General features: G+C 47.5%; 1 protein-coding gene across 4 annotated transcripts in view; it reads right to left on the reverse strand.

The window, feature by feature from the left end:
- FIP1L1 (factor interacting with PAPOLA and CPSF1) overlaps positions 1-27,919 on the reverse strand; it is a 76,049-nt gene that overhangs the window by 11,587 nt on the left and 36,543 nt on the right. For all 4 annotated transcript variants that reach the window (XM_069744478.1, XM_069744477.1, XM_069744476.1 and 1 more), the window contains 2 exons: positions 18,563-18,618; positions 5,362-5,587 (listed from right to left, as the gene is read on the reverse strand). In XM_069744478.1, coding sequence (XP_069600579.1) covers positions 5,362-5,587; positions 18,563-18,618 — 282 coding nt within the window. The remainder of the gene's footprint in view (positions 1-5,361; positions 5,588-18,562; positions 18,619-27,919) is intronic.

Here is a 27,919-nt window from a genome sequence, read left to right on the forward strand (position 1 = left end):
ACAACACAACTGATGGTCCCAACTCCATTCATAAGGCAAGAAATCCACTTATTAAACCTGACAGGGCACAACTGTGAAGTGAAAACCATTCCCGGGAAATATGTATGGAAGCCGAAAATGATGCCACGGGAGTACAAGTGCATCTGGCCCAATGGCTGCTGGGTCGTGGAACCTTGGAATTTAGCCGTGAGGCCATCAGATCCACGTCCATAGTTCCCCAACGACAGCAGATCTTGTGGAAGATCTCCGGATGGAGACCACTCCACGGAGTCGAGGCCTTTACGACTGAGGTAATCTGCCTCCCAGTTGTCCACTCCCGGGATGTGAACCACAGAAATCATTGAGCGGTTTTCCCCGGCCCAACGGAGAATGTAGCCTACCTCGTTCATGGCTGCCATGCTGCGGGTTCCCTCCTGTCGGTTGATGTATGCCACGGCAGTGGCATTGTCGGACTGAATCCTGATGGGACGACCCGCCAGGAAGGGATGGAATTAGAGAAGAGCTAACCCGATTGCCCGAATTTCTAATATGTTGATCGGAAGGCGTGATTCCTGAAGTGACCAGCGGCCCTGAGCAGTGTGATGTAAGAACACCGCTCCCCAGCCTAGAAGACTGGCATCTGTTGTCACAACTAGCCAATGTACTGGAAGAAAAGACTTCCCTTGATTCAGGGAGGACTTTAATGTCCACCACCTGAGAGACTGACTTGCTGGGGAAGGAAGAACCGACGGTCGAGGGAGAACGGGTTCCTGTCCCAAACAGCCAGGAGGGCATGCTGTAAGGGACGGAGGTGTAATTGGGCAAATGGAACCGCCTCCAAGGCTGCTACCATCCTGGCGAGGCCTCTCATACTGAAGCGCAGAGAGTGAGTGCGAGGTTGAGAGAGCTTCTGAGCTTCCCGCTGTAAGGCTGAGATCTTTTCCGGGGGAAGGAGCACCAACCCCTGGGACGAGTCCAGTATCATTCCTAGAAAGGAAATTCGCTGAGCCGCTACTGGGGAAGAGTTTATGAAGTTTATCTTCCAACCCAGGCGAGAAAGAGAATTATTGTGATGTTCACAGCCTCCTTGCAGGCGCGGAAAGAGGGGCCTTTGATGAGGATATCGTCTAGATACGGTAGCACCACCACGCCTCGGGTGTGAAGGATGGCCACGGCGGCCGCCATGACCTTGGTAAATACCCTGGGAGCGGTGGCGAACTGCAAAGCGAAGGAACCTCTGGTGAGAGGGGAAAATTGGAATGTGGAGGTACGCGTTCTGGATGTCTATAGATGCCAGGAACTCGCCTTTTTCCATGGAGGCGATGACAGAACGAAGCGATTCCAATCGGAACCGACGGACTTGTTCAGCAGTCTTAGGTCCAGTATGGGTCGTACTGTACCGTCCTTCTTTGGAACAATGAACAGGTTTGAATAAAAACCTTGAAACCTTTCACTTTGAGGGACTGGGATAATAACCCCGTCTTCTTTTAGAGAGCTTATCGCTTGGAAGAACTCTGATGCCTTTGCCCTGGGAGGAGAAGACAGGAAAAAACGATTTGGTGGAAGAGAGAAGAATTCTATCTTGTATCCGGAGGACACTAGGTCCCGAACCCATTCGTTGTGAACGACCGAGAGCCACGCGTCGGTGAAGGAAAGGAGGCGGCCGCCTACTTTGAGGGTGTCCTCTGGATACCACCGGGAGTCCTTGTGTGGTAGATCTGCTCGGGCTAGACCCCCTGGATCCTGACTGCCTATGCCTGCCTCTCCATGAAGGGGAAGGTTTGTAAGAGGTCTGGGGACCTCTACCCCTACGTTGTGCCCGGCCGGGTCCGGAAGATGTGGAAGTAGAGGACCAATTTGAGTTGGAAAAAAATCGGGACCGAGCCTGCTGTTGCTGGTTCCGAAAGGGCCGAAGGAGTCTCTGTTGTGGGAGAAATTTACTCTTCCCTCCAGTGGCGTCAGAAATTAATTGATCGAGTTTTTCGCCAAAAAGGCGACCGCTCTGATATGGTAAAGAAGTCAATGACTTTTTGGAAGCAGAATCCGCATGCCTGTCCCTGAGCCATAAGGACCTCCGAATGGTGATGGCGTTTGCTGCTGCTTGAGAAGCGCAGTCAGTGGCATCCAGAGACGCGGTGACTAGAAAATCCCCAGCTCTGGCTACCTGAGTAGCGAGGTCTGCTACCTCAGGGGGGAAGATTGGTATCAAGAACAGCTGAAGACAAGACCTCAGCCCAATGGATCATAGCCTTAGCCACCCACGTAGCGCCAAAAGATGGAAAGAGGGCGGCTGCTGAGGCTTCAAAAGCTGAACGAGCCATATTGTCGATCTGACGATCGGTGGGGTCTTTGAATTGAGGCGCCCTCCGAAGAGGATAAAATAGATTTAGTAACTAGGCGAGATACTGGAGGATCTACCAGAGGAGACTGTGACCAATCTTTTCTTAGATCAGGCGCAAAGGGATATTTCGACTCCATGGGCTTTTGCCATGTGAAGCGTTTATCTAGACGGATCCTATGAGATTCACTGATTTCCTTAAATTCGGGATGATTGGCGAACACTCTGTGAGCCCGCTTGGTCCTCTTAAAGGGCACATCATGAACCGTTTTAGATAAAGGTTCCTCATCTAGCTTCAGGGCCTTGTTTATTGACTTAATGAGAGAGTCGAGAGTCTCCTGATCGTGTTGAAATTCCTGATCTAGGGACGTGTCAGAATCGTCCTCTGTGCCAGGTTCTCTACTAGCCCCAAGGGAGGGGGAGCGAGAAATGGAGCTCTCAGAACCCCATTTCCGGTGATGGGCTGGGGACAAGGCATGAGTCCTTTTCCTGGAAGAGCGAGAGCTCCTTGCTAAGGTACGACCCCTAGAGTGCAAGGGGTTCTGATCATCGGAAGCATTATCCGTAAAGGTGCCCTGGTTAGAGGAAGGGTCTCGGAACGAGTCTAACGCTTTGGCCAGGGATGCCATAGACCGGGTAAGGGAGGTAGCCCACTCAGGGGAACTAGGTGTCCGTAACAGGTGGTTCCTGACCAGTCACCGGTTCACAAGCGGAGCATAACGCAGTATTGTGACCCCAGGGAAGAGATACCTTACAAGAGGTGCAAGCAGCAAAAAACACAGTGTGGGTTTTCCCAGACTTTTTGTTACGCTTTGATTGAGACAGTGTAGCCTTGAGGAGAGCGCTTACTAGCAGGGGAAGGGTTAAGCTATGTTTCTGCAGCTTTCCCAGGTCCTGTGTCCATGGGGGAGGTCCGCAATATGTCCACAGAAATCACTAATCCCTGAAGCTGTGACTGAAAACGCAGGAGCAGCGCTGCAGCATCAGCCCTGTGGGTGTCCAAAGATGGCCGCCGAGATCAGGAAGAGTGGGCCGTCGCCATAGTCAGGGAGGGGGTGGAGAGCTTCTGCTGCCTTCCATCATCCGCTATAACAGTGGTGATGCAGTGGGGGGCTGCACGGACGCCATAAACATTATGTCCGGCTATGCATCTGGCTCCAGGAGAGGTAAATGGAGGGCTACTCCATGTGGTCGCCTGGTATAGAGGGGGGAGATCGGAACACGAAGGAACCGTCGCCCGTAAGGTGAGCTCAGAGCTGGCATCCAACGGTGCAGGAAAGGGTACAGGGAGGGACGCTCCGCGTTCTTGCCTGTTGATGGTTCGGAAATCGGAACCTAGAAAGGATCCGTCGCCCCCATTCGCTCCGTTAAGGAAAAAATAGAATAAAAATAAAAACGGTGGGGTCTGAAAGCAGACCCAAGCGCCTCCTACAGACACTAAGCAAGAACTGGTTCATTGAGAGCCAACAGGAAGGTGTATACTGCAAGGGAGGAGCTATTCTTTCTGTATTACTTAGTGTCCTCCTAGTGGCAGCAGCATAACACCCATGGTCCTGTGTCCCCCAATGAGGCGTAGGAGAAAAATGTTTTTTTTGTGTTTTCAGAGACTTGTAACGTTTCCAGTTTTCTGTCAATGAGGCCATATGAGGGCTTGATTTTTTTTTTTCATATGGCGAATTGATTGTTTTAATGATTTACATTGTGTGTACACACAACATTTTGATCACTTTTTAGGGAGAAGTGAACAAACAGCAATTTTTGGGTTTTGATTTTTCTTTTTTTCTCTGTATGGTGTTTATCATATGGTCTGATTAATGTTATAGGTTAATAGTAAGCACTTTAAGGAATGCAGCGAAACCGAATGGTTTAGTTTTCAGGTCTACTTTTAAAGTTCGAAAGGGGAGAATTCAAATTGTTATTTTTTCATATTTCTTTGTTGCTTTATTAGTCTCCTTGCAGTACCTGTATTAAATGAACCTGCGATCATTCAATCTCCACAGGCTGATCTTCACAGGAGTGGTTTACGATCACCAAAAAGGTATAAGATTGCAGAGATGGGGGGCCTTCAGAAGGTCCCCCGACTTCCATGGTAACCCTACGGGTGCCCCTCAATTGTTTTGCAGGAGAAACCCAAATGGAAGGTGGTGGGTGCCAATACTGGTTACAATGGCATTTAAATGGTTAAACAGCAATGATCGGAGCTCATCTCCAGCCTCGGCTGTTAGACACAACAAGCTCTCCTGGATCTGGCACAGTTCTGCTCCGTTTCTCAGTGATGTCACTGCTCTGCTGACTCTCTGGGACACACAGCACATTGTGAAACCCAGAAGTGGCTTTTACAATGTAAGTCTATGGAGCGTCAGAACCAGGCTCCATAGGGTACATGGTGCAAGAGAATTCAGTCTCACACAAAGTAATTCAGAGAGTCTGAAGACTGGTGATGTCACTGAGAAAAGGAGCAGAACGGCGCTGGACAAAAGAGAAGACTGCGATAGGTGAGCATATTAACACACTAATACTACACAGTAAAACACTCGTATATACACAGATTTCTAAAGAAAATAATCTTCATGGGAAGGTTTCTTTAAGGCGCTTGGGGTTCTCTTGGTGTGGTCATGAGGCTCAGTGCACATTTCACCCAATGGTATGCACTGGCCTCCCTTACTGGTGATTCGCAGAACTCACTGGTGTGCCTGAAGCAAGCACTGCCTTGAAAGAAAGCTCAGGTAAGCCAGGTTTGTCAGTCACCAGCAAGGGAAGTGGGGATATGCAAAACTAGTGGGTGGAGCAGTACACCGAGCCTCTTGGCCACACCCAGAGTGCACAGAGCACACTAATTAGCATATTTCCTTAAACTTCAGCTTCTGCAGAACAGAGGCAGTGGTTAGAACACTAAATGTGAGATTTTTTTTTTTTTTTTATAGGGGTTGTATCCTCCTACAAGGCCACATTGTGTATACTGTCAGTGTGGTCTGACAGACCCCCATTTAAGGTGCATGAAAAACAAATCACATTTTCCCTCCTGGAATACAAGCTTTACTCACCTGTTGTAAGCTCCCACGCTGGGACTGTGATCACGCTCTCTCTCTCTTTCGCGCTCTCGCTCTCTCGGGCGTTCACGTTCTCTGTCCCGGTCGCGCTCTCTCTCACGGTCCCTGTCCCTTTCACGATCTCTGTCCTTCTCTCTTCGAGGATAGTAGTCCCATGGTTTGGAAGTCTCTACCATTGTGGACCATGGGCCTCCAGAACCAGGCATATGTGGAAATGATACTGCAGCAAAACACAAAAAGCACAAGATTAGCTTTACCTTCTCATTGGCATCACAGAAAAGACAATTGATTTTTGTGAGTTAGTCTACAGATAGAAGTACAAAACGTTCTGATGCGGAATATCCTCTCTATGCATTAAAATGGGTTTCCTTATGCCTCAATCTTATAGACTCGACTCAGAGGTGATGTTGATATAAACAGAATGAGTTGTTGAGGCCAGTGATTGGCTGCAGTGGTATCGTGCACTGTAGTTGTAAATTTACCACTGCAGCTTGTCAAAATAGATGATGGGTAGCGGCGGAGAGGCAGCACTGGACCTCGTGAACAATTTTATATGCCTGTTAGACCATACTGAAATAAAAATGAATCCTGGACAGCCCCTTAAATGGAATATTTATTGACAAAGACTTACATGGGGCAGCACGAGACCAAGACCCCACTCACAAATAATTAAAACGCAGATGTTGTGGCTTTGAACCTACTGTTGGCAACATTTTACATGTTAAGTTACCTGCCACCAGTTTTGTCATTTATCAACTAAAACATCACATTTATTCAGCGCCTGTGCCACATTCCATAAATGCTTATACCCCCCCCCCCCCCCGACTCCCCCTGTATACTCGCCAAAAACCTTTTGATGCTCTCCCATACTGTATGTTAATCTTTTCGGTCTGGTCCGATAAGCATGGCTTCTAGCATCTCCATCCCTCCTCCGGCTGCTGCGCGCCGTCCTCTTTCTTTGATTGACGTGGATGACGTCTCCTGTGTCTTCCACATTGTGCTTACCCTACTGCAGGCAGAGCCAAAAGCATAAGTGTGCATGCGCCCAAAACATGTCACGGCTCATGAGCCGGCAAATGAGCACTTATGTTTTCATCTCTGCCTGGACTAGGGTAAAGCATAGTGCACAGGCGCAAGCCACAGTTTCTCTACACAGGCACCAGATTTCACCCGGCAATATGTAAGATGTCAATCAAAGAAGGAAGACGGCGAGCATCAGCCAGGAGGAGGGATGGAGGCCAGAAGCCAAACCCATCAAACTTCACAAAGGATTACAGAACGGGAGAACTTCAAAAGGTTTTTGGTGGGTATACAGGGGAAGTCAGGGAGTTATACAAGCATTCATGGAATTCAGCACAGGCACCGAATAAGATGATAGCTTTAGTTGATATATGATAAAACTGGTGACAGGTTCCCTTTAAAGTAAAGACATGGCAAAATGGCTGTGATACAGATTAAATAGATACGTTAGTCCAGAAACCTGCATGGCGGAAGTTCTTTAATCCACACTTGAAGTTTTAGTGTAATAAGCTTAAGGTGCACAAGGGAGTGACTGTGTGGAGGGTTTTCTGCTTCTGCCCAAGACCCTCCACCTGCCTCTGGTGTCTGTAAGACAGGGTCCGCCACCTGTTTCAAAGTTCTCGCCGACGCCATCCTTGCTGCGGTTGGGGGTGCTTGTGTAGATTCATATCCCGGCGGTCTTCAGTAAAATAGCACCGGTGGCAGCCGAAGCACAGACAGATTTTGGCTCAATTAAAATTTCTAAAGAATGGGGGCATGGCTATGTAGCTGAAGAGAGAGAGGACGTACCCTGGGGAGAGCTCCTAATATCCTGACTTTATCCTGTCATTAAAGGGAACCTGCAAGTAGAGGAGCTGCGGAGACACCATCACGTGTTTCTCAACGCAGGCAGTGAATAGCCAGGCCTTTCACCGGGAAGGAACAACCAAGGGAAGGGCAGCATCCAATAAAGGAAAACCACCTATGCCAAGCATGGTATCCATCCACAGACAGCTGTTTCGGGGTTTTTGCCCCTCATCAGTGTGGAGTAGGAAACTGGCTATCAGGAGCAGTGCCTAGTAGAAAGTCTATAAAGGCACGGATGATTGACCTCGTGGAGACCAAAACATCCAACACCGCGGAGACACCATCACGTGTTTCTCAACGCAGTGATCCAGAACACTGCCCCCAAATATGCAAATGCAAGTAGAGGAGCTGCGGAGACACCATCACGTGTTTCTCAACGTCTGTCTGTGGATGGATACCATGCTTGGCATAGGTGGTTTTCCTTTATTGGATGTTTTCCTTTATTGGATGCTGCCCTTCCCTTGGTTGTTCCTTCCCGGTGAAAGGCCTGGCTATTCACTGCCTGCTTTGAGAAACACGTGATGGTGTCTCCGCATGGAGAATGAAGATGGGAGGCGCCGCAGCAGACCAGAGACGCCCATCCGACCGGACCAGCAGCGGGACCGCCCCTGGGTGAGTATATAATCTAATGTCTTTCTCCTCTTTCAGGTAACATCGGGGGCTTATCTACAGCATTACAGAATGCTGTAGATAAGCCCCTGATGCCAGTGGGCTTACCTCACCCGCGATTTTCGGGGTGACAGTTTCCCTTTAAGACCCCTTCTAAGTGTGGGCTACGTCGGGTCTGAGGCCTTTTGGACCATGGAAGGTGTGCGGCCACTATAAAGGAGCGCTGTGAGGACCAGAGACGCTGGGAGCCGAGGGAGCCTACACGGTCGGCGGGATCCATTTGAGGCGGCAGCCATTTTACAAGCGAACGCTCTAACAAGCTACAGAGCAGCGCCATTTTCTGCCGGCGCTGGGACTCCCCCGAGCCTTGGGAAATCCCCAGTACCTGCGGGTGAGTGCGGCGGGGCTCTGGTGCGCTGGAGGGACTCGGACGATGGTGCCGATGTGAGGCGGAGGTCACTACATAAGTGCGCACTCTGATAGGAGGAGACGCGACGCTGATCACCATAATTGCAGCACTGTCTAGGAGGTGAGCACGCATTGTGAACTCTATTAAGGGGACGGGCGGTGAGTGCTCTGGAAAATTGGGCCCTGCGCTCCCCTGTCAGGAAGACACTTACCCTACCGGTGCTATTACTTTGGAGGGTTTGGCCCCCCTCCTTGCTGTTGCCTCACCAGGTGCTGTGGGCCCCCCCTGGTGCACGGAGCTCTAGTGAAGACTAGGAACTGCTGCATTTATTACTCTGAGCACCTCACCCATTTAGTGCTGCCTCATAATATGATATAAATACTTTATACCAGTCCTGCCATCTCTGTGACTGGAACTTGGCACTATTCCATAATATAACAAGTTATTTTGCTACCTCTCACTTCTGTCAGCTATTCAGCACTCCAAGGGATCAGGAGCTGCTGACAAATTGAAAAGATATGCCAGAGATGACCTCTCGGATGATGTGCGAACCCTTAGAAACAATCCCTCACAGGATCAACGCAAAAGCCGCCCTTCTGATAGTAATGAGGAGGGTGAACAAGAAGAACTGACCCTCAAACAGGCATCTGAACAATTAATGCAAGCTATCTCCTTAACCAAATCATCTCTTACTGGAAAAAATAGAGGATGTGCACACTGAGGTGGGCCATCTAAGGCAGGATATGCAAGCCGTGAGAGGACGTGTCACAGAGGTGGAAACAAGAGTGTCACAAATAGAAGACACAATCATGCCCATGGAGGATAAGTTGACAAAAGGTAGCTGGCTCTATAAACTCCTGGAAACAAAAAGCAGATGATTTGGAGAACAGACTCCGTCAGAACAATATCTGAATTATTGGTCTGCCGACACGCTCAAAGGGCCAGCAACCTGAGCAATTTTTAGAGGGCTGGCTTAAGGCCTCTCGGGGAGATGAATTCTCCTCAACATTCTCTGTGGAAAGGGCCCACAGGGTTCCCACAAGACCTCTCCCTCCTGGAGCTCCGCCAAGACCTTTTTTGGCGCGTATTCTCAACTGCAAGGATAGAGACTCTATTCTATGACTGGCACGGCAGAAAAGCCCTATCAAATTTCATAACGCCACATTCTCGATCTTTCCGGATTTTTCTATGGAGCTTCAGAAACAGCGGGCGCGGTTTATGGAAATAAAGAAACGACTCAAAGACCAAAACGTCATGTACTCCATGATTTATCCAGCTCGACTACGAATTGTTCATGAGGGTTCTTCTGTATTTTTCACTGATCCGGAGGAAGCGGCTGAATGGCTTTGGACCCACAGCGCTTTTAATGCAAAGAAATCGTAATGTATTCATGATACTACCAGAATTCTTTTTTTCTCCTTTTTCTGATAACTGTATAATGGAGCTCTCTCTGTGGGCGTCCAACCCAGCAACAATACCGGACGCTGAACCTACCGAGGGTATCCCCGTTTTCACTTAGTAATAGGAGCACAGGACTTCACTCCTATATTGTTTGGTTTTTGCTCTGTTTTTTCTTCTGTTTGTTCTATCTGTTATTTAGGTAGAAATCGCCACCAACAGCTCTCTTGTCCTCTGTGTGATGACCCTAGACTCTGCCCGGACACTAATGCATACCTATTTTGTCGTTTAAGTATGCGATCTGAAATAGTATGTATGACCTGGAATGTGCGGAGTATCAAATCTCCCCGTAAAAAAAAATCAAGGTATTTTCACAGATCAAACGCTATCATCCTCATGCTGTGGCGTTGGTAGAGACGCATTTGACTAGAGACACGGTCCGATGTGTACAGAAACCATGGGTATAATGGTCCATTCACGCGTTTCACACTAGCTACTCAAGGGGTTTCATTGCTAATTCATAGAGATGTTAGATGGGAAGTTAGGGAGGCCCGGAGGGACTCTGAAGGTCGTTTCGTTTTTGTATATGCATTAACTCTCGTGAATACGTAATACTATGTGTTTATAACCCTCCTCCAGCTAATATATCAGTTCTTCGGATGGCAATGGGTTTTGCCCTAAACTTCCCAGACGTAAATGTCATTTGTATGGGGGATTTTAATCTAGTTATAGATAACCGCCTTGATAGACAGATTGGGTGATGAGATAGTTGGAGAACCCCCCTCTCAGGCTCCATCCCAATTGGCTTTATTTATGGAGGGAAGTGGATGGCTGGATCTGTGGAGAATACGCCACCCTGAGATAAAAGGATATACCTGTCATTCATCTACCAGACGCTCTCTCTCTCGCATAGACTATATATTTGGATCCGAGGGAATGGCAATGTGGGTGGATAGCATTGAACATGGTAGTAGGGGAATATCTGACCACAGCCCGGTCATCCTTAAACTTAAATATGGACAATCAAATAATGGTATAGTCTGGAAGTTGAATCGATTCTGGCTGAAATTAATAGACTCTAATGATAGGACTGTTGACCAGTTGAATTGCTTCATTTCGTCCCACCCAGAGCCCCAAAACACCAACCTATTTTGGGATGCCCTTAAGGCGTATCTAAGGGGATGTTTATCTTCTACAATCTCTTAAAGGGAACCTGTCACCTGAATTTGGCGGGACTGGTTTTGGGTCATATGGGCGGAGTTTTCGGGTGTTTGATTCACCCTTTCCTTACCCGCTGGCTGCAATATTGGATTGAAGTTCATTCTCTGTCCTCCATAGTACATGGCTGCACAAGGCAAGATTGCTTTGTGCAGGCGTGTACTATGGAGGACAGAGAATGAACTTCAATCCAATATTGCAGCCAGCATGCAGCCAGCGGGTAAGGAAAGGGTGAATCAAACACCCGAAAACTCCGCCCATATGACCCAAAACCAGTCCCGCCAAATTCAGGTGACAGAGTCCCTTTAACTAAAGGTACCTTCACACTAAACGACGCTGCAGCGATCCAGACAACGATCCGGATCGCTGCAGCGTCGCTGTTTGGTCGCTGGAGAGCTGTCACACAGACAGCTCTCCAGCGACAAACGATGCCGGTAACCAGGGTAAACATCGGGTTACTAAGCGCAGGGCCGCGCTTAGTAACCCGATGTTTACCCTGGATACCATCCTAAAAGTAAAAAAACAAACGCTTCATACTTACCTTCCGCTGTCTGTCCCCGGCGCTCTGCTTCTCTGTACTGGCTGTGAGCACAGCGGCCGGAAAGCAGAGCGGTGACGTCACCGCTGTGCTTTCCAGCTGCTGTGCTCACAGTGAGTGCAGGAAAGCACAGCGCCGGGGACAGACAGCCGAAGGTAAGTATGAAGCGTTTGTTTTTTTTACTTTTAGGATGGTAACCAGGGTAAACATCGGGTTACTAAGCGCGGCCCTGCGCTTAGTAACCCGATGTTTACCCTGGTTACCAGCGAAGACATCGCTGAATCGGTGTCACACACGCCGATTCAGCGATGTCAGCGGGAGAGCCGGCGACCAAAGAAAGTTCTGGCCTTCTAGTTCCGACCAACGACATCACAGCAGGATTCTGATCGCTGCTGCGTGTCAAACTGAACGATATCGATTGCCAGGACTGTGCAACGTCATGGATCGCTAGTGATATCGTTTAGTGTGAAGGTACCTTAATGGTAATAGAATTGAGTGGCTAACTTCCCAGAGGTTATAGGTCTCAGCATACAGACACTAAATCTAAATGTAAATTATTTTTCACTCTTCAATCCTATTTTGAACTAGGGAACCAAGCCAGCAAATTTCTGTCCTTCTTGGTACGCCAACATAACATATCTAATACTATACTACAGATTCAAACACCAGACGGATCACTGGTATCCTCAACTGAAGAAATACTTCACTGTTTCCACGACTATTACAAGTCGTTATATACATCTAAGTGTGACTTTGATATTCTGGAAAGCCTGAATTATTATCGGATGTAACATTTCCCACACTGAGTTCAGCCCAGCGAGCCTTCATGGATGCGGAGTTCACCTTGGAGGAGATGGAGTATGCCATAACGGATATGACCTTTGGGAAGGCTCCTGGTCCAGACGGGTTTGCCTTTGAATTACATAGGAAATATCGTGGCACACTAGCACCACTTTTATTGAGAGTGTTTCGGGGGATGTGGGAGGAAGGATCTATGCCTGACACCTTTTACGAGGCAAACATTATTATACTTATGTAGGAGGGGAAGGACCCTTTGGAATGTGGATCTTACCACCCCATATCACTGGTAAGTGTAGATTATAAAATTTTTACTACAATTTTAGCTACTAGACTAAACTCGATTATATTAGACCTTATACATCCGGACCAAACGGGCTTTATACCGGGTAAAAATACTTCTATTAATATTAGACGAGTCCAGTCGGTGGTTCAATATAGCTCATTGGTACCAAACAACTCCTGGGCATTGGCATCGCTGGATGCGGCCAAAGCCTTTGACTCCCTCGAGCGGCCCTTTCTATCAGCATGTCTGCAAAAATATGGTTTCGGTGATAAATTCTTAAAATGGGTAGGTCTACTATATATAAAGTCTAGAGCCCGTATAATTGTAAATGGCTCCATTTGTAAACCCTTCTCACTATACAGAGGGACCCCCCAGGGGTGTCCCTTTTCCCCGGACCTCTTCGCCCTCGCGATAGAGGCACTGGCGATATGGTCCTCTGGTCTGGTCCTCTCTTGACATTAGAGGTATAGACATAGCTGGTCGTGTGGACACCATCGGTCTATACGCTGATGATATGGTGATATTTATGGATAAGGCGGAGGAAACATTGCCACAGGTAATTGCCACTATAGATAAATTTAGTAAATACTCAGGCTTGTACATAAATTGGGACAAATCCACATTGATGCCCCTCTCACATATCCCAATGCCCCATCTTGTAACTCTCTCCTCCCTCCCTATTGTACCCAGTTTCAAGGATCTAGGCATCCACACTTCTCAATATAGTAGATATGATTTACAACTTAATATATTCACATTGTTAGAATCGGTCAAATCTAAATTTGCAGCTTGGCATAAACTCCCACTATCTGTAGCTGGTCGTATCAATCTAATTAAAATGATACTGCTCCCCAAGCTCAGTTATTGTCTTCAACACAGTGCTGTGCTAATACCTAAATGCTTTTTTGCGAACTTGAACTCTCAAATCACAACTTTCATATGGGAGAGGTCTAGGCCCAAACTCAAGTTACCTACGCTACAGAGACCAAAACAGGGGGCTGGCGCGGCTATGACGAATTTTCATCTATATTTCTTGGCTGGTCAGGCTAGAGCAATCAATAAATGGATGCCCAATAATTGTCTCCCTAATTCTGAAAGCCACGTGCTTCATTCGGCCCAAATTGACGGTCCGCTAAACTTTCTGGAGCTGGAGAAAATTATTGTCCCCCGTTTACTACCCTTACTTCTTCTGGCACGATCAGTCTGGAGGCAAATTAAAAAAACTATTGGAATTATTGATATTATAGCGGAAATGCCCCATGTGGAAAAATGGCTATTTTCCAGCTCTGTTGAATCACCCGTCCACTGACTTTTGGATTTTGCATGGTGTCTCCTCAATAGGTGATCTGTATGGCGGGGGGATCTTTGTGTCTTTTGAGCAATTGCAAACTAAACACGGTATACCGAGATCCCAATTTTTACGATATCTACAACTAAGGTCAGCCGTTCAATCGCATATGAGACATACAAGCGCAGGCCGAGCTATCTCCTCTCTCCCCTTGATAGGAATTCTTAACTCGCAGGGTCCTCAAGGCCTTATCTCCTCTCTATATACCTATATGCTCTCATCGGGAGCTGTATCCACCGTAAGATCTATTAAGAGGAAATGGGGGTCGGGGGGGGGGGGGGGGGGGGTTGGTGGGTAGGGCTACAAGATAACACTTGTTATAAATAAAAATATGCATTGTATTGTATGTTTAACAATGCATAAAAATTATATGCACTTTATATTATGTTTAATAATAATGGATACAAATGTGTATGTAACAGTTTATTTTGATGTTAATAAACGAATAAAAAAAATAAAAAATTCTAAAGAATGTAATTGAACCAAGCTCTCAATCTGCAATCACCTGCGCCACTCTGCTGAAAACAGCCAAGAGGTCCGTCTGCGCATGTGCGCGAACAATGACTTATTACTAGGGTTGAGCAATCGGCCGATTATCGCGAAAAGTCGGGGATCGACCGAAACACGAAACCCAATGCAAAGTCAATGGGAAATATCCCTCTCCCCCTCCCTGAACAGAAAAGCTGGTCCTAAGACCTATGTCATCACTCTGCCCACGCTCCTTCATTGGCTGAAAAAATGGCGCCAAACGCGTCATACGAAACACGACTTTGGCGCGAAGATCGCCGAATGCATGGCCGATCCCACACTAGGATCGGGTCGGGTTTCATGAAACCCGACTTTGCCAAAAGTCGGCGACTTTTGAATTTGTCCGATCTGTTTCGCTCAAGCCTACTTGTTACTGAAGATCATTGGGAGATCAATGTGCGCAAGCACCGCCTGTGGAGAGATTGGAGCTGGGGCAAACCTCCAAGCAGGAGACAGATCAGTCACAAAGCACCGACCTGTCATACAGACCCCAGTGCCAAAAACCCTAGCGCCAGTCAAGCCCAGTGCGTGTAAAGAAAATTACCTAAAAACTTCAAAACAACAAAGCAGATTTCTTCCCTACAGGTAACAGCGCCATTGTGGCCGTACCTCTAAGGCTACGTTCACATTAGTGTTTTGCGGGGCTGCGTCGGGCGCAGCCGCGGCGACGCATGCGTCATGCGCCCCTATGTTTAACATGGGGGCGCATGGACATGCGTTGTCTTGCGTTTTGTGACGCATGCGTCTTTTTTGGCGCAGGGGTCAGGGCGCAGGGGACGCAGCAAGTTGCATTTTTTATTGCGTCAAAAATCATACCAAAAAAGAACTCATGCGTCACAAAACAATGCGTTTTGCATGTGTTTTTGTTTGCGTTGTGTCGCCGACGCAGCACAGCACAACACAAATGTTAACTATGTGATAACTAGTGAAAATAACAGCCATCACTGCCACATATGCTATCTACAGTGTATGAGACTGAGCAGGTGTGCCGAGCAATGATCCAAAGCTGCCCTTACCGTGTTAGATCTGTTATCATACGCTATGCGCTGTGTGATCCTGGGATGTTCACCCATTACATGGCATCTAGTGTATTCACACTTAGATCTACCACATGAACCCATGTGACAGCAATAATCCAGAGTACCATGAAGTGTGAAGAGAGCAGACCCATAAAACTAAACAGCAGATCTTACCGTTTACATACACTACCAGCAGAGACTGGAGCGGCTCCGTGTGTCCTCCCCGATAGTTTCCATAGACGGACACACAATAACTCGTCTACCCATCACTAGCCGCAGGACTACACTTCTTATACTACATAGGATGTGCTAAACGTCAGGTCACATTACTGCCATGACATCATTCTCACAGGTCCAGCAAGCATTAAATGCATTTTTTACGTTATATATAAATTTTTGTTTCATTAAAAATGTTGCCCTGTTTGGCTTTTACAATACAATTTCCCTGCGCATTCAACTTTCTTGTGGTCTGCGGCCACAAATTAAATGAGAGAAGCTTAGAACAAGACAGTTAAAGGTGATGAATTCTGTAGCCCGAACAAGTTCACTGATGGATCCTCAGTTAACCCATTCTGCAGCCAGCAATAGGCAGTGCAAAACAGGCTGTGGAAGGCAAATGGTGCTAAATTTTAAAAAGGACTCAAATGCGATAACTTTTCATCACAAACTAGAAAATAAAATAGAAAAATGCCCTCAACCACTGGGGGGTAGAACAAGCCAGCCAAAGTAGGAATTGCATTTCTATTAGTGATGAGCGAGCGTGCTTGGAGAAGGTGTTATCTGAGCATGCTTGTGTCCTAATCGAGTATTTTTTTGCCGTTTTTGAAAAAAATATGCTCTAGTCGCAGTGGCTACATGTCTTGCTGCTGTTTGACATCAGTGGGGCTCCAACACCTGGCACCTTCCAAGGATCAGATCACTGTAGGGACTGTGACAAATGAGTAGAAAAATAGGGCTGGCATTAGAGCAGGTAAACCTAGGCGTACATTAGTGCCAGCGCCAGCCTGTGCCTCTTGACAAGCCGAGGAAGCCAGACATGGGCCCACTGTGACACACCTGGGCTGGTCATGAGTAGCTGTGAAGTCCTCCTAATTTACAAAGCAGCAATGTCCATATAGCAGAATTTAACAGATTTGCTAATGCACCACATGCTGTGAGCGGATCTGAGCATTTGGCTGTAAGGGCTGCCATACTGAATGCTGCGGCGGACGTTTCCAGAACACAAAAAGCACAGGCAGATTTTGCGTTTCACCTCAATCCCTCTTCCCTCTCCTAGTGTATCCTCACCCACCCCCTGCAGACTGTGAGCCCTCGAGGGCAGGGTCCTCCCTCCTTATGTACTCGTGTGCCTTGTTATCTGCTCATGTTTAATGTATTTGTCTATATTTGCCCCGTATTCACATGTAAAGCACCATGGAATAAATGGCGCTACAAAAATGTATAATAATAATAATAATAAATAATAATAATAATAATCCCATTCTCGGAGGATGAGGAGGGGGCTGGTGTTTTGCAGTATTTCCTTCTTCTGGGGCGTCCCGATATTTGTTATATTACCTCTGTAAGTGCAGAAACAATGCGGTCCGAGCGAGGGCCAAGAGAAGCAGTGACCATAGAGTTAATGGGGAGCAGTTTAATATCCTATATGTGCACATCTGCCAATAGACAGGGAAAGCAGCCAGGAATAGCTAGCAGCAGCTGGATGTGCTGGCCACTAATTTCCTTCACTTGTCATGATGTCAATGAGATGTGTGGCATCTTTTGGGGATTTACAAGTAAAATGCTATTGTATATATACGAATCAATTTAGGAGCCTGCTTATATATTAAAGAGCGGGTGTTATGAAGCCCTCTACCCAGGATACACTAGTAGTGTGCTAATATTACACACAGGGTCTGGTCGGGAGAGGAACGCCATTTATTACTGGCATGTACCGGTAATTAGTAAAATATAGGTATTAGGACAAACCATATCAAAGGAAATAGAAAAGAGAGAACGCCCTGCTCCACAAAGACTGTAAAATGCTGAACTCTGAGTCCAATCCTGCTGACATCTGTGCAGTGAAAAAAATGACTGTGCAGACTATCGGTTACCAAGACTAAAGCCAAATTCACATTTCCAGGTTTTTTTTTTTTTTTACAGACAGCTCATAGATGTGATTTGTGTGCTTCCAATTGCACCATCGACCTGTTCATTCACATGTGATACCGGTCCACACATCACACCAAACCAGGACACGTCCCGGAGGCTCGGTGGGTGCGCAAGCGTAAAACATGTATGCAAAACTCAGAAGTGGAAGTGGCTTCATTACATTTGCCACAATTACCTCTTAATTTGGTGGTTTAACCTCTTAATGACGCAGGAACGTTTTGCGTTTTTACTCCCCTTCCAAGAGCCATGGGACATGCAACTGGTTTGGTTATGACAGACACACAGTTAGGATTCTGCTTTGCTTGCCAGTTCAAATGGAAATTACATAACCGGTCATTTGCAATTTCCATAATACCGGTCATGTCTTGATTAGTGTCTTTCTGCTTTCTCTCAAAATGAAGACAAAGTAGTTCATAATTGATCGCAAGCATGGAAATCACTATCAGCATTCATATGAAGATCAATCTAACAGGCAAGCAGAGCGGAGTCCTGACAGTATGTATGTAACACACTGTCTGAATTCGTCATCACACAGTTACCGTCCAAGTTGCTTCTGTGCCACAAACGATCGCCATGACGTACCTATAGGTCATAGGTTGGAAACCCCTATCTGACTATGATGCATAGGTACGTCAAATGTCGTGAAAAGATTAAAGTGACCTATTGTAGTTATTATACCAGGCCTTTATCTCCATACTATAAAAACCTTTCATGGCCATATCCAGCCGGCACAGGGGCATTACTCCCAAGATAGATCTCTTTTGGAAAGTCGTATCTGGTGTGGATTTTCAAGGTAAAACTATACTATAATGCGCTGAAGTTCTTACATACAGAAATCAGCAGCTAAAGCTGACAGCATTTTCACCAGATGGACATTTACCCTCAAGTTGCGCTGGTGAAGGACCACCCTATTGCTGCATACACGTCAAGCATATAAGAATTTAGGCAAAATAGGATTTTGAGTAGCCAAAACACTATAAGGAGTGAAAACATTTTTAACGTTATTAAATAAAAATCGTCCACTTACCACCACCATATGGGAATGCCGGCGTGGAGCGTCCGTCATACGCAGAAGAATGTCCGCTGGAAGCAGAGAATATAGGGATTATCTACTACTACATGTCACAAGATCATTTGTTCGGACATTAAGGGTATGTGCACATGATGCAGATTTAGTGCAGAACTGCAGCAGATTTTTCTGCAGCAGAAACGCTGGAGAACCGCACTGTGATTTACAGTACAATGTAAATCAATGTGAAAAAAAAAAGCTGTGCACATGGTGCAGAAAAATCTGCGCAGAAACGCTGCAGATTTCAAAGAAGTGCATGTCACTTTTTTTGTGCAGTTCTGCAGCGTTTCTGCACCCCTCCATAATAGAAATCTGCAGGTGCGTTTTTTTATGCATTTTTTATGCGTTTTTTGTGCAGATTTGTGCACAAAAAACGCATAAAAAATGCATAAAAACGCATCAAAAACGCACCTGCGAATTCTGCCAGGAGATGCAGATTTAGTGCAGATTTTATGCAGAAAATTCTGCACCAAATCTGCATCGTGTGCACACAGCCTTAAAGGCTTCTGTGGGAATCGGGTCCCATAAATACACAAATATCACCCACTGTATGTATCGTTACATGAGACCAATGTATGTGTAGTTATATATGCGGTCCTACTCCCCGCCCTGGTAACAGTGCCGCTGTATGAACAACATGGCTGCAGTGAAGCTTCATCCTTCACGACTGAGACCACACATGTCCCAGAGTATGAAGGGGCTCCACACAATCACTGATGCTATGGGTGAAGCCTGACTAGGACCAATTCCTGAACATATGGCGGTGATATTATACATTTATGCTGTTTGATTTCAGTAAAGCAGAACTTTTACTTAACAGTTCCTGGGAGACCTGTTAACCAAAAGCATCAGGGAGTACAGGAGGAGTATATCCTGCACATTGCTTACACCAGATGCTGCCAAGTATAATTCAAGATATTAATAAATTGCAACAAACTGATAAAAAGTTAATTTTCTCCATGTGTTTCATGTACATAAAAACTGCAACCACAACTGCAGTGCTTCGATCACACGCTCCAGCGCCTGGCACATCACACACAGCGAGCGGCATATTCCTCATTTCCAGGGTATACTCCATCATAATGATAACACTGCTTCCACCATTCTCTGCCAGCACAGAGCTCTGCGTGGACCTTACTTTCCAGGAACCCATCATTAGAGTCACGCAGCCTAGACTGCAGGCACCATGAATCAGAGCCTGGCTGAGCAATTGCAGCCATATTTCTCAGAAATCCTGGGGCCTTTCAGAGGAAAATAGTTTGAAAAGCTGGTCGGTGACTACAGGGAGATACTGGACTAGGTACGACCTCCCCTACCCAGTGTAGGGGGGTCCCGGGCAGTGTTCAGGTTTAGTCACCGCTCTGTGACTGAACCACTGCCAGCCTTGCCCCCGTGACTTAAACCCGAACACTGCCCAGAGAAGAACGTTCATTTTCTTCCCGCAGCATTAGGCTACGTGCAAGTGCCGGGCAGCAAAACAACACTATTAACCCCTTCATGACCCAGCCTATTTTGACCTTAAAGACCTTGCCATTTTTTGCAATTCTGACCAGTGTCCCTTTATGAGGTAATAACTCGGGAACGCTTCAACGGATCCTAGCGATTCTGAGATTGTTTTCTCGTGACATATTGGGCTTCATGTTAGTGGTAAATTTAGGTCGATAATTTTTGCGTTTATGTGTGAAAAAATTGGAAATCTGGTGAAAATTTAGAAAATTTCGCAATTTTCAAATTTTGAATTTTTATTCTGTTAAACCAGAGAGATATGTGACACAAAATAGTTAATAAATAACATTTCCCACATGTCTACTTTACATCAGCACAATTTTGGAAACAATTTTTTTTTTTGCTAGGAAGTTATAAGGGTTAAAATTTGACCAGCGATTTCTCATTTTTACAACGAAATTTACAAAACCATTTTTTTTAGGGACCACCTCACATTTGAACTCAGTTTGAGGGGTCTATATGGCTGAAAATACCCAAAAGTGACACCATTCTAAAAACTGCACCCCTCAAGGTACTCAAAACCACATGCAAGAAGTTTATTAACCCTTCAGGTGCTTCACAGCAGCAGAAGCAACATGGAAGGAAAAAATGAACATTTAACTTTTTAGTCACAAAAATGATCTTTCAGCAACAATTTTTTTATTTTCCCAATGGTAAAAGGAGAAACTGAACCACGAAAGTTGTTGTCCAATTTGTCCTGAGTACGCTGATACCTCATATGTGGGGGTAAACCACTGTTTGGGCGCACGGCAGGGCTTGAAAGGGAAGGAGCGCCATTTGACTTTTTGAATGAAAAATTGGCTGCACTCTTTAGCGGACACCATGTCACATTTGGAGAGCCCCCGTGTGCCTAAAAATTTGAGCTCCCCCACAAGTGACCCCATTTTGGAAACTAGACGCCCCAAGGAACTTATCTAGATGCATAGTGAGCACTTTGAACCCCCAGGTGCTTCACAAATTGATCCATAAAAATGAAAAAGTACTTTTTTTTCACAAAAAAATTATTTTAGCCTCAATTTTTTCATTTTCACATGGGCAACAGGATAAAATGGATCCTAAAATTTGTTGGGCAATTTCTCCTGAGTACACCGATACCTCATATGTGGGGGTAAACCACTGTTTGGGCACATGCTAAGGCTCGGAAGGGAAGGAGCGCCATTTGACTTTTTGAATGAAAAATTATCTCCATCGTTAGCGGACACCATGTCACGTTTGGAGAGCCGCCGTGTGCCTAAACATTGGAGCTCCCCCACAAGTGACCCCATTTTGGAAACTAGACCACCCAAGGAACTTATCTAGATGCATATTGAGCACTTTGAACCCCCAGGTGCTTCACAAATTGATCCATAAAAATGAAAAAGTACTTTTTTTTCACAAAAATTTTATTTTAGCCTCAATTTTTTTCATTTTCACATGGGCATCAGGGTAAAATGGATGCTAAAATTTGTTGGGCAATATCTCCTGAGTACACCGATACCTCACATGTAGGCGTAAACCACTGTTTAGGCGCACGGCAAGGCTCGGAAGGGAAGGAGCGCCATTTGACTTTTTGAATGAAAAAATAGCTCCAATCGTTAGCGGACACCATGTCACGTTTGGAGAGCCGCCGTGTGCCTAAACATTGGAGCTCCCCCACAAGTGACCCCATTTTGGAAACTAGACCACCCAAGGAACTTATCTAGATGCATATTGAGCACTTTGAACCCCCAGGTGCTTCACAAATTGATCCATAAAAATGAAAAAGTACTTTTTTTTCACAAAAATTTTATTTTAGCCTCAATTTTTTTCATTTTCACATGGGCATCAGGATAAAATGGATGCTAACATTTGTTGGGCAATATCTCCTGAGTACACCGATACCTCACATGTAGGCGTAAACCACTGTTTAGGCGCACGGCAAGGCTCGGAAGGGAAGGAGCGCCATTTGACTTTTTGAATGAAAAAATAGCTCCAATCTTTAGCGGACACCATGTCACGTTTGGAGAGCCGCCGTGTGCCTAAACATTGGAGCTCCCCCACATATGACCCCATTTTGGAAACTAGACTACCCAAGGAACTTATCTAGATGCATATTGAGCACTTTGAACCCCCAGGTGCTTCAAAAATTGATCCATAAAAATGAAAAAGTACTTTTTTTTCACAAAAATTTTATTTTAGCCTCAATTTTTTTCATTTTCACATGGGCATCAGGGTAAAATGGATGCTAAAATTTGTTGGGCAATATCTCCTGAGTACACCGATACCTCACATGTAGGCGTAAACCACTGTTTAGGCGCACGGCAAGGCTCAGAAGGGAAGGAGCGCCATTTGACTTTTTGAATGAAAAAATAGCTCCAATCTTTAGCGGACACCATGTCACGTTTGGAGAGCCGCCGTGTGCCTAAACATTGAAGCTCCCCCAAATATGACCCCATTTTGGAAACTAGACCACCCAAGGAACTTATCTAGATGCATATTGAGCACTTTGAACCCCCAGGTGCTTCATAAATTGATCCATAAAAATGAAAAAGTACTTTTTTTTCACAAAAATTTTATTTTAGCCTCAATTTTTTTCATTTTCACATGGGCATCAGGATAAAATGGATGCTAAAATTTGTTGGGCAATATCTCCTGAGTACACCGATACCTCACATGTAGGCGTAAACCACTGTTTAGGCGCACGGCAAGGCTCGGAAGGGAAGGAGTGCCATTTCACTTTTTGAATGAAAAATTAGCTCCAATCCTTAGCGGACACTATGTTGTGTATGGAAGGTATGTAGTGTATGTCAGGTTGGTGTGTGTGTGGTGTAGTATTCACCACACACACACACACACACACCTGACGTACACTATACCACACCACACCAAACTGACGTACACTACGCCATACACACCCTGACACTACGTCAGGTTGGGTTGTGTAGTGTTAGGTTGGGGTGTGGTGTAGTGTACGTCAGGTAGGTGTGTGTGGTGTAGTGTACACCACACACACACACACACCAACCTGACGTACACTATACCACACCACACACCAACCTGATGTACACTACGCCACACACACCAATCTGACACACTACGTCAGGTTGGTGTGTGTGGTGTAGTGTATGTCAGGTTGGGGTGTGGTGTAGTGTACGTCAGGTAGGTGTGTGTGGTGTACTGTACACCACACACACACACCAACCTGACGTACACTATACCACACCACACACCAACCTGATGTACACTACGCCACACACACCAATCTGACACACTACGTCAGGTTGGTGTGTGTGGTGTAGTGTATGTCAGGTTGGGGTGTGGTGTAGTGTACGTCAGGTAGGTGTGTGTGGTGTACTGTACACCACACACACACACCAACCTGACGTACACTATACCACACCACACACCAACCTGATGTACACTACGCCACACACACCAATCTGACACACTACGTCAGGTTGGTGTGTGTGGTGTAGTGTATGTCAGGTTGGGGTGTGGTGTAGTGTACGTCAGGTAGGTGTGTGTGGTGTACTGTACACCACACACACACACCAACCTGACGTACACTATACCACACCACACACCAACCTGATGTACACTACGCCACACACACCAATCTGACACACTACGTCAGGTTGGTGTGTGTGGTGTAGTGTATGTCAGGTTGGGGTGTGGTGTAGTGTACGTCAGGTAGGTGTGTGTGGTGTACTGTACACCACACACACACACCAACCTGACGTACACTATACCACACCACACACACCAATCTGACACACTACGTCAGGTTGGGGTGTGGTGTAGTGTACGTCAGGTTAGTGTGTGTGTGTGGTGTTGTGTATATCAGCCTGGTGTGGGTGAGTTCTGTAGTGGAATATCAGGATGTGGCTAGTCCACGGACGTGTGATGAATTCTGAAGCATTCATTCAAACACAGTGCAGGTTTGTCGGGACACGTTTCACATTGGAAACGAGTTTCCCTTCTTATCCCCCTTTTATAGCACACCCGGCACCTTTTTTTTGCTCTCCCCTCACAGGGAAAATGTTGCACCGGTACCATACGGGAGACTTGAGTTCCAGCAGTGCTGGGGCCCGCTCCTTCCTCGTCTCCAAACATCAGGGCCTTTATCACCGCCTCCTGGAACTGAAGGAAGGTGTTGTTGGTCTGGCCTGCACATCGTGATAGCACGTATGCGTTATACAGTGCCATTTGTACGATGTGCACAGCCAGTTTTTTATACCACACCTTCGTTTTCCGCATGGCACTATAGGGCTGGAGGACTTGATCAGAAAGATCAACTCCCCCCATGTGTTTGTTGTACCCCAGGGCACAGTCCGGTTTGTGGACCTGTGCTGGGGTACCTCGAACAGTGCTGGCCGTGGTGCCGGGACCATGGATTGTTGTCAAGAAAAAGACGTCCCTTTTGTCTTTGAACTTGACCGCAAGCATGTTGCCACTACATTGGGCCCGGCTCTCACCCTTTGGGAGAACCTGCTCAATTAGTGACAAAGGGAGACCCCTCTTGTTTCTGCGCACAGTACCGCAAGCAACGGTAGCTCTGGCAGAGAGGGACTGAAAGAGTGGGATGCTTGTATAAAAGTTATCAACGTACAGATGGTAACCTTTATCAAGCAGTGGGTGAACCAAATCCCACACTATTTTCCCACTCACCCCCAGAGCAGGTGGACAATCTGGGGGCTGGATACTGCTGTCCTTTCCTTGATAAACTCTAAAGCTGAGAGTGTACCCTGAGGTACTCTCACAGATCTTGTAGAGTTTTATCCCGTACCTCGCCCTTTTGCTTGGCAGGTACTGACGGAACTGAAGCCTCCCTTTGAAGTGGATGAGGGATTCATCCACACAAATTTCCCTTTGGGGAATGTACACTTCAGCAAACTTGTTGCTGAAGTGTTCGATGACCGGCCGAATTTTGAACAATCTATCAAAATTCGGGTCATCGCGAGGAAGGATGTCCGTATTGTCCCTAAAGTGGAGAAATTTATGAATCGCCTCAAAACGTTTGCGATTCATAACCATGCCAAATACTGGAGTTTGATATAAAATATCAGTACTCCAGTATTGGCGAAGTTCTGGTTTCTTCACAATTCCCATGTGAAGGACCAGTCCCCAATATTTCATCATTTCTACGGAGTCAACGGGCTTCCAAGTAGTAAATGATGAAACTGGGTTTTGGGCAAAAAATTGCAGGGCGTACAAATTTGTTTGCTCCACCATGAGACTGACGATTGACTCCGAGAAAAAGACTTTGAAAAAGTCTATCTCCCGGAGGTTGGCAGTCTCAAATTGGATTCCTGATTGGGGAATGAAATCAGGAATCCGTGGAGCAAAGTTTTCAGGGACGGGGGTCCAGACGGGGGCACTAGTGCTAGGTTGGGCGTCACTAGCACTAGGTTGGGGGTCACTTACACTTGGCTCCGACTCTCCTCCCCTGGGCTCCGGCTCCCCTCCCCTGGGCTCCGGACGATTTCTCGGCCTGCGACATCTTGGGGGTGGCGAGTCGGTGTCACTAGGGGAGGAAGAGTGGGAGGAATACAGAAAAGTGGGGTCCTCTCCCTCACTATCAGCTTCGGAGGCAAGAAAGGAATATGCCTCCTCAACTGAGTACAGCCTTTGTGACTGGGATGACTGGGATGAGCGGGACATTGTGTGTGTGGTGCGTGTGCGTGTGTAAAAAAAAATCTAAACTTTATTATAGTGTTGCGTGTGCGTGTGTATGTGCGAGTGTTTGGTGCAACTCTTCTGCAGGAGGAGGCTATCAGGTGCGGGGAGCTGTCAGACGCGTGTGGGGGCTGTCAGGCGCGTGGGGGCTGTCAGGCGCGGGGGGCTGTCAGGCGCGGGGGGCTGTCAGGCGCGGGGGGACAGGAGGGGGCTGAGGAGATGCAGCGTCAGATGGAGATGAAGCTGGCAGCAGCAGGTGATCAGGGGGGCAGGGGGTGATCAGAGGGGCAGGGGGTGATCAGTGGGTGATCAGGGGGGCCAGGGGGTGATTAGCGGTGATCACTGAAGAGGGTGATCACCAGGGCAGGAGGGGCTGACAGACACAGGGGCGGTAGCAGAGAAGAAAACGCAGCAGCAGCAGCAGGTGATAAAGGGGGGCAGAGGGGTGATCAGGTGGACGGGGGGGGGCAGGGGGTGATCAGGGGGGGCAGGGGGTGATTAGCGGTGATCACCAGGGGAGGGGCTGACAGACGCAAACGCGGTAGGAGAGAAGAAAACACAGCAGCAGCAGCGGGTGATGAAGGGGGGCAGAGGGGTGATCAGGTGGACAGTGGGGGGGCAGGGGGTGATCAGGGGGGGTAGGGGGTGATCAGGGGGGGCAGGGGGTGATTAGCTGAAGATCACTGAAGAGGGTGATCACCAGGGGAGGAGGGGCTGACAGACGCAGGGGGCAGTAGGAGAGAAAACACAGCAGCAGCAGCAGGTGATAAAGGGGGGCAGGGGGTGATCAGGTGGACAGGGGGGGGGGCAGGGGGTGATCGGGGGGGTAGGGGGTGATCAGGGGGGGGGCAGGGGGTGATTAGTGGTGATCACTGAGGAGGGTGATCACCAGGGGAGGAGGGGCTAACAGATGCAGGGGGCGATAGGAGAAAAGAAAGTAGAGCAGCAGCAGGTGATAAAGGGGGGCAGGGGGTGATCAGGTGGACAGGGGGGGGGCAGGGGGTGATCGGGGGGGTAGGGGGTGATCAGGGGGGGGGCAGGGGGTGATTAGTGGTGATCACTGAGGAGGATGATCACCAGGGGAGGAGGGGCTAACAGATGCAGGGGGCGATAGGAGAAAAGAAAATAGAGCAGGAGCTGGTGATAAAGGGGGGCTGGGGGATGATCGGGGGGGGCAGGGGGGAGGGAGCGGAGGTTGGGGGGAGTGGAGGACAGGAGAGGGGAGGTACCTGTCCTCAGCAGCAGCGGTGGTACTGGCGGTAGCAGTGGGGGAGGCGGCGGTGGCAGTGGGGGATACGGCGGCGGCGCTCTGAAGATGTGTGCGGCGGCTGCGGCGGCGATCGCGGAGTCTGGGGGGGCAGGTGAGCAGTCGGGCACCTCGCTCCTCAGCTTCCACGGATGGGATGAAGCTGAGGAGCGAGGCAGACGCTGTTTTTCTCCGCCCCTCCAGCTCTGATTGGAGTGCTAACGTCACATGGACGCTAGCTCCAATCAGAGCTGGAGGGGGTTAAAAAAAGGTCAGCAGCGGTGATCGTAGACCCGGGGGGGCAAAGCCACCCCCCCTGGGGTGAAGTACAGGTCCCCCTGCACCTGCGGGTACGGTGACATTTGAATGACCCCGGTCACCGGACCCGCAGGGAAGCATTCCCGCCATGACGCCACATAGGCGTCATGGGTCGGAATGGCACCGACTTTCATGACGCCTACGTGGCGTCATGGGTCGGGAAGGGGTTAACCTGCAGATTTACCCCATACCCGGTTTTTTTTGGTGACAGGTTCTCTTTACATGACAATCCAGTCAGGAGATACAAATGAAACTTAATGAGTAACAGGTAGGGTTGAGCGACCTTTACTTTTATAGGATCGGGTCGGGTTTCACGAAACCCGACTTTTTCAAAAGTCGGGTCAAGTGAAATCGGCCGATCCTATAAAAAAGTTGGGGTCGGCCGAAACTCGAAACCCAATGCAGTGCATTGGGTTTCCAATGGTTCCCAGGGTCTGAAGGAGCGGAAACTCTCCTTCAGGCCCTGCGATCCATATTTAAGTGTAAAATAAAGAATAAAAATAAAAAATATCGCTATACTTACCCTCTGACGCGCCCTGGTACTAACCGGGAACCTTCCTTCCTTCGAATCAGCGCTTTCAGGACCTTGCGGTGACGTCACGGCTTCTGAT

The sequence above is a fragment of the Ranitomeya imitator genome, chromosome 1 (genome assembly GCF_032444005.1).
Source record: "Ranitomeya imitator isolate aRanImi1 chromosome 1, aRanImi1.pri, whole genome shotgun sequence".
NCBI lineage: Eukaryota > Metazoa > Chordata > Amphibia > Anura > Dendrobatidae > Ranitomeya > Ranitomeya imitator.